This window comes from Mya arenaria, chromosome 8 (genome assembly GCF_026914265.1).
Source record: "Mya arenaria isolate MELC-2E11 chromosome 8, ASM2691426v1".
NCBI lineage: Eukaryota > Metazoa > Mollusca > Bivalvia > Myida > Myidae > Mya > Mya arenaria.
In genome coordinates this window covers 2,460,554-2,468,586 of record NC_069129.1, presented here as the reverse complement: position 1 = coordinate 2,468,586, position 8,033 = coordinate 2,460,554, and the positions used below count along the sequence as shown (strand labels likewise).

The 8,033-nt window shown below is 33.9% G+C and overlaps 1 protein-coding gene across 1 annotated transcript; it reads right to left on the bottom strand.

Moving 5' to 3' along the window:
• Window positions 1–1,340: 1,340 nt before the first annotated feature.
• On the bottom strand, window positions 1,341–7,828 carry LOC128242232 (uncharacterized). The gene is made up of 5 exons (XM_052959319.1): window positions 7,628–7,828; window positions 4,714–5,472; window positions 2,665–3,039; window positions 1,950–2,166; window positions 1,341–1,595 (listed from the first exon to the last, which is right to left on the bottom strand). Exons 2-5 carry the CDS (start codon window positions 5,170–5,172, stop codon window positions 1,417–1,419), a joined length of 1,230 nt encoding a protein of 409 aa, XP_052815279.1. The 5' UTR covers window positions 5,173–5,472; window positions 7,628–7,828; the 3' UTR covers window positions 1,341–1,416.
• Between the last annotated feature and the right edge of the window lie 205 nt (window positions 7,829–8,033).

Genomic DNA, 8,033 nt, shown 5'->3' with positions numbered 1-8,033 from the left:
ATTGCGTTGCCATGAGATTGCTGATGTTGCATTGGTTATTGCCAATTATTGGTTGCATTGTTGCATTGCGTTGCCATGAGACTGCTGATGTTGCATTGGTTATTGTCAATTTTTGGTTGCATTGTTGCATTGCGTTGCCATGAGATTGCTGATGTTGCATTGTTTATTGTCAATTGGTGGTTGCATTGTTGCATTGCGTTGCCATGAGATTGCTGATGTTGCATTGGTTATTGTCAATTATTGGTTGCATTGTTGCATTGCGTTGCCATGAGATTGCTGATGTTGCATTGTTTATTGTCAATTATTGGTTGCATTGTTGCGTTGCGTTGCCATGAGATTGCTGATGTTGCATTGGTTATTGTCAATTATTGGTTGCATTGTTGCGTTGCGTTGCCATGAGATTGCTGATGTTGCATTGGTTATTGTCAATTATTGGTTGCATTGTTGCATTGCGTTGCCATGAGATTGCTGATGTTGCATTGGTTTTCGTCAATTATTGGTTGCATTGTTGCATTGCGTTGCCATGAGATTGCTGATGTTGCATTGGTTATTGTCAATTGTTGGTTGCATTGTTGCATTGCGTTGCCATAAGATTGCTGATGTTGCATTGGTTATTGTCAATTATTGGTTGCATTGTTGCATTGCGTTGCCATGAGATTGCTGATGTTGCATTGGTTATTGTCAATTATTGGTTGCATTGTTGCATTGCGTTGCCATGAGATTGCTGATGTTGCATTGTTTATTGTCAATTGGTGGTTGCATTGTTGCATTGCGTTGCCATGAAATTGCTGATGTTGCATTGTTTAATGTCAATTTTTGGTTGCATTGTTGCATTGCGTTGCCATGAGATTGCTGATGTTGCATTGGTTATTGTCAATTATTGGTTGCATTGTTGCATTGCGTTGCCATAAGATTGCTAATGTTGCATTAGCTATTGTCAATTGGTTGCTACATTGTTGCGTTGCATTGCCATGAGATTGCTGATGTTGCATTGGCTATTGACAATTGGTTGTTGCATTATTTTATTGCCGGGAGATTGCGGATTGTATTGCTGATGTTGCATTGGATTTTGGCAATAGGATCATTTTAATGCAGACAGTAGTTGCTAGGTTATCCAACTTTGCTGAACAGGCTATTCCAACATGAGTAGGCCATAGGACACTATATCATTAGCAAAATGTTATTACATTTTGTATATACACTTTATAAAACGGGTCAGAATTGTAATTATATATAAAATAATAATAATTAAAATAATAATAATTTTAATAATAATAATAATAGAAACAACTCTCACCCTCCTTTTTCTTTTAAAAGGCTTTGCTGTTCTGGTATTTTTACATAAAGGAAAAGAGCGCTTGATATTTTAGAAGCAAACCATCAGGGACATAAATGTATACGATAACAAAATGCATATCACATAAATAAATATTCTTTTAAACCATATTTTAGAAAGTATTTGCATATTCTATCGGAATGTTCCATTTTGTATATAAGTGATGACATGATATTGTACTCTGTTTCTGCAACTGTTATTCGCTCTATAAATGGTTTTAACGATGAAAGGCTTTTCAGTCCGAGGTTTATGTCCATTCCTGAAATACAGGAAAGGCATCATAGGCATGTAGGCATGTAGAAAGAAATCATATTCAAAGCCCATATATACACATATTGTGAGATATATTATTATCCTATTAATCATACAATTGGAGAGCAATGACCGATAACATATTCGAGTATATTCAAAGGACAATTAAATGTATTTTAGCTAAACACCCCTCATATATTCTTGTGCACTCTACATATTGCTTAAAATAATAACCATGTGTGTTGTCTTCTTTTTTTGAATATGTATATACACTATGATCGGTTTTAAAACAAGAATAATATCCATAAGAACAAAACGAAAAAAAACGAATTTAAAAAATAAATTTGAAACAAGAGCCTACCTGTGTTGAAATTAAATGACCTCGATGCATCTCCTTCAGTTATCACAAAGGTGTCACAGTCGGATATATAGGCGGCGGTCTCAGTTTTCTGAGAAAGCCTGATTTCAAACAGACGGGGACTAAATTTCATGTTGTTAAGGCAGAACGAGTCACTGATGCTTGTTTCCTCTGGTCGTTTGTAGGTGTTAAAACACTTGAGAAATATATTGCGCATCATCTGAAATACATTTTTAATTATTTAAAGGACTTGTTTAAGATATGTTTGGCATGACAACCCCCTGCTGTGCATCTCCTCTTTATTACGCTGGTGTCACAGTTGAGGCCATTTCCTGGGTATTTGTTTATTGTCTCAGGGCACTTTTCGAATAGATAATCTCATTGTCTCATAAATATAGGAGATATGATAAACAGCACAATGCGATTAAGATAAAGATCAATACACAGAAGTTGTGTACAATACACGATTTTGGTTGAAGGTCACTTATATAAGGCTTAAACTAGGCTTTACTATAACATTAGGCAATTATAAGCAATTTATAACGACATGTTGTGAAGGTGATTACCTATCAAAATATATGCAACGTTGAAATTGCATCATTCGACATGACTGTTTTCGGTCACTGCTTATTTTTACAAATTACTAATCAAATTTTAATAATCCTGTCTTGTTTGATTTCTGACAGTTTTATGATGAACAAATATGAATACGACTTACTGATTTGTCCAACACAGTTTTCATTGCTTTGACAATCTTCGTATCGGATTTTTTTACAGCAAGTGCAAGAAATCTACATCTTGAGTTTCCAAATATTTTTAAGGAAAAGGTTGATTTTGATTTTTCTTCCAATTCTGATGACACATAGGCAGAAAGATCAAATCCAATGTTGTGGACGCGAATTTCAGGTTTTGGCACAAGGGTTTGGCTGCTTCGTTCGATAGCAGCCAGGGCCCCGAAGGACGCGGTGGAATGATAGGCACATTCATCACTCAGACCTAGAATCTGGCCCGCTAGGCCCGTACGTCCGTCACAGCATAACACCAACTTTCTTCCTGACATGACATCGATGGTGTCGATACAGTCCCGGCTGAACTTCAACAGACAATGCGCATATACCCAATGTGTTCATGTAATTATGCAAATAGAAGTCATGAAGTGCATCTAAAATAAATAATTATTCTGATATTTTTATATATAAAGATTTAACAAACAATGCAAAACATACTACAATTGAATCACATGCTCTTTAGATGATATGTGAAATTGTGAGAGAGGATCGTGTTATACATAGAACTTTTGTCTATAATTAATGATTAAACGAGCAAAATTTTATATATCTATTTGATGTGTACATTTTATGGTGCTCTCTTCAGGGCTGGGTATCACAACGCAAACTGAAAACAATACTCCTATCTTGTTAAACATTTACAATCGAACTTTGGTCTTTTGATCAATACATTGAATGCGGGAAATTATTTGCGCCAAACAAATATTGCGCACTCATACCTGTTTGACATGAGATTTATTTATATCAGCCGTGAAGATATTGAGGACAAAAGAAAGAGACGCATCTATTTGGTTTCGATACAGAATCATGTGTATGATTCGAATCATTTAAAAAAAATCGAATGTAAGCTTTCTTTTATTTATGGAAACTTCAAGTATGTCTTTCATTAGAACGACATGGAGTGAAACAAACAATACATTTTTTGCTACTGAGCTTGTTTTTGTAGTTTTTCACATACGTATACAGTTGAACACGACTATTTGAATCAAATAGAATGATCATATTTTATTCATATAGCAAAAATTATACGTTTTAGACGAATGAATATAAGCAAGATAAATCTTTTAAAATAACTTCTTTGCACTATATGTGCATAGAACCATAAATAACATGAACCACGGTATTATTCATATATGTCTAATGTATTTCACTGATACATACTTAGGATGAAATGAAGTTGAACGCTATGCATTTATTGGGAATCAATAACTTCTTGTGTTGTTACCCGTTGTTTCGAATATTTTTAACAGAAAAAACGATATGAAGACAAGCAGGCAATGTAAGCTAAACAAGAAATTTAAATGTAGCCTAGCAACACTGTGAAGCGTTCTTTCACCATGGTTCATAGTTCTGAACATTATTTGCAAATTTACCATTTAACCAATTTCATATCAATTGATTATTTTATCAATTAGTTTTAGTTTCTGCCGTCTGATATTTAATACATCAATGCATGCTTCATGAAAGAGAAAATAACAAACTTATCAATAAGTGGAGAAAGGTTTACGGTCAGTTATGATAGTTGTAGTAGGTTGAAATAAGTATTCGTTAATCCGAATTAGTATACAACCACTGATATAACTGCATCATTTCGTGTATGAACGTTGTTTGAAATAATGAAGATAGTGTATAAATCGATTTAATTTTCAGCGATTGTTTCTCTACCTGTAGTAAATGGGTCATTTCAATCTTCGTATAAAAGGAATAACACAGTAACAAAAGGTTGGAGAATGGTATACGAGTGCTTATAATAGTTTTCGGATATTTTATTCGATTTTATTTAATCGAGTGACTTTAACGAAATGTTAACAAAAATTATGCGAAAAACTACAGAAACAAGCTCAGTAGCAAAATGTTTAAACATAAACCAGGTTTAATGGCACTAATACCACGGAAACAGCTACCCATTTTACGAAAAATGTTGGAAACAAATTAACATTATTTGACCTGAGAGTTTCAATTGTTCTTAACGTTAATACCTTTGTCCCAAATTTGATATCTGTTTCGGCTCTGTACAGTGGAAGAACGTGTATGATATATTCAAGGTAAACGCCAACACGTGTGTAGAAACAACCATCTTGCCACTCGCCTTCAAGATTGTCAAAGTCTACTCCATAACCTCTTAGGAACGAAACTAAAGAGGGTTGTATGGTTATTTGATATGACCGATTTTCCACTCTTGAACGGTTCTCTTCCTCAAAGATGACCAGTCGATGGACCCGCTTACATTGTACTGCAATTAGTGCTGACGTAAGTCCGATTGGTCCAGCGCCAATAATGATAACTGTCAAATTGGCCATTTCATTTCGTATTTTTGAGAATACATGCCTGGTCCCAATGAATACAGCTACTGCTGATAATGTTATAAATATATGCATGGACGCATGGCTGTAGCTTGCTTGCATGTAATGAGCGAGGTCATCAGAATTACACCGCATGGTTTATGCACATCAAGTATCATTTATGCCACCATTAGCATTACAATAGAGGTATTTTCTTACAGTTTAACACATAATACTCACATATGTTCCATTTACAATATCTGCGATAATATTGACCCATAGTATTTTAAAGCTGACTATAAGTGAGTATATGATAACACTGAAATTCCAATAATTCCATAACGCCTTTGTCTCGTCTATTTACCAGCAGTTGCAGATATATCTAGTAGATTACCAACAACATGTTCAATTATCTCTCGCACATTCCCAGTTTATCATGTATGGGTCCAAGTGAGCCTGAAAATACAAGGGATTTAAACTTGAACACAGAGTATATATCTAGTGCACAACTATTTCCATCTACGGTTATTTTTTTATAACATTGCCAGGAATTAACACCTTTATGAATTCATGAGGATGAAAATGTCGAAGTATAGTAAATCCTTTTTTGTAGCATATGCGTTTAAAGCACTCTTCACTCGTATGTTTATGTGATACATTTGCGGGGTTATACAGTTTAACTTTCCTTATTTAGATAGAGATAGTGCTAACATTTAATACCTTACTGATAACTGAACGAACTGTCAGTATATCGACGCAAATTTATTCATCACGGTATATAAACAAATGTGAGAGAATCATGATAAAATTGATACTGTACGTCGTAGATAAACATTTGGTGTTAATAGCTATATGGCGGTATTCTGTTTTCTTCACAATAAAGAAACACTTTAGCATTAACACAGTACAAATGTTGATATAAACCGTTTGTGTTAGTAGCAATTTTTTATAATATTCTGCTTGCTTCACAACTAACAAACTTCTAAATAGTTAAACTAAACATATTAAATATTGAAACATTTATAAACCTTTTGTGCCAATAGCAATACCTTATAATGCATTGTCATTAGAATAAACACACATTGTACTGGTAACATAGCAATCATATACATATAACATGTATTTACTGTATGGTCTCCAGCAGATAATAAACATTTATTCGTGAACAATATAGTGATACTCCACTTATTAAAACAGTGATATACATATATATTGTTTACTATTCGGAAGGTTCAGCTTGTTCTGCTATACATAAGGGCGGCTACAGTACCTTTCCGAAATAACAAAACGAGCGCATTTATTTCGGTGCGTGTTTTCTAATCAATTCCAATGAAATGTTTAAATACAATATTCTGGCATATAAAACAGAATTCAATGTATACACACTTATGTGTAAAACTACCGAAACAAGCTCCGTAGCCAAAAGTTAAAACAAAACAAATTCAAAGGTTCATTCCGAATCTGAAAACATATAGACAAATTAAACGTAATAAGATCATGCATGTAAACAAATTTGAAACTTGATAACATAAATATTGTCCCATTATGGTTTACTGGTGTAAAAGTATAGTTTTGTATGTATATCCAATTGGCTCCTTGTCACCTTTTGAACTTTTTAATACCCATAATGATATGAGTACCGAACTTCTATGTAGCTTTAAATTCTTATGCTCTGTATTAAACTAGATTTTGATGTAAAACTACTCCATGATATCGAAAATGCATAAAACAAACAGATATATTATAAACTCTGTTGATTCGCCTGATCCACACAAGGACTGCAATACATGTAGGCGATGTATTATCATCAGTATACATTCATGACATCGCGTGAAAATGTAAATTAACCAGGTACGCAACGACAATACATGAAAATTTTGGTCTTTAAAGCCGATATATGAGCAAATATTAACATTTGCTGAAGTGTTCGAGCTTTTAGTATGATCTAACCCTATTTCTAACACACCTTATTGCCGGTTTCCCCAACAACACAAGACCAATAGTTAAATAGTGCCAACGAGCGTTATTAATTTCATCATGTTATCACTTCTGTTACAAGCGTTTTGAAATACAAAAGTTACTTATGTCATTATTAAAGCCTTATATGAATGCGATATACAAAACATGAACATTTCAGCCTCATGTTAAAATATTGCTAATTGCCTAATAGCAATTAATCAGATCCGATTACTTTAAGTCGCAAGCACATAATCTTTGTTTCATTAATTAAACTTGTACTAAAGGTGTTTAAATGCCACCTGCTCCAAGGATTTAACGCATAAAATAACATGCTTAATTGATTTGATAAAGCAAATATACATGATTGATACGTGATACGTTCATATAAGCCATAGGCGCATTCTATATAATCGATTATATATCAAAAATTTGTAAAATAAATTGAAACTGAACAAAGTAACAATTGAACATGCGATCATTTTAAGTATATATACGTGTTTTAATCATTAATGCCAGTTCAAGTGCAATTTGAAATCTCTACACTCTCTACACTCTCTACAATACGAAAAATATTTCGTGCTTAAAACATAGCTTCTCAGAATGTTAACACAACCATGAATACCATTAATTCAGTTAAAAAACAATAACGTACCAATCAATCCATTAACGGTTTGAATTGCAATACGTCCATCGCCAAAATAATGTCACACATCCCAGATGTAAAGTTGTCATTGACTTACACTCCAGATGTGAAATTGTCACTGTAAAAACTCCAGATGTACAATTGTCCCCGTAATACTCTCCACATGTAAACTTGTCACTTAACTGGCAATTGACAGCCTTCTAAACGACAGCTGATTAGTTCATGCCTCCACACGCACAAATGCCGGTATCGGAAATACCTAGGATATTCTCTGTTCTAGAAACAGTAGCCCGTTTTCCAATATCGTTGTGGAAAAAAAAAGACCTTGTGTTAGCGGTTTAACAGCATTCATCGTGAACGGCACAAATTGTGGAACGTTTTATCAAATGTACCACGTAGTCCATGATTGTAGACA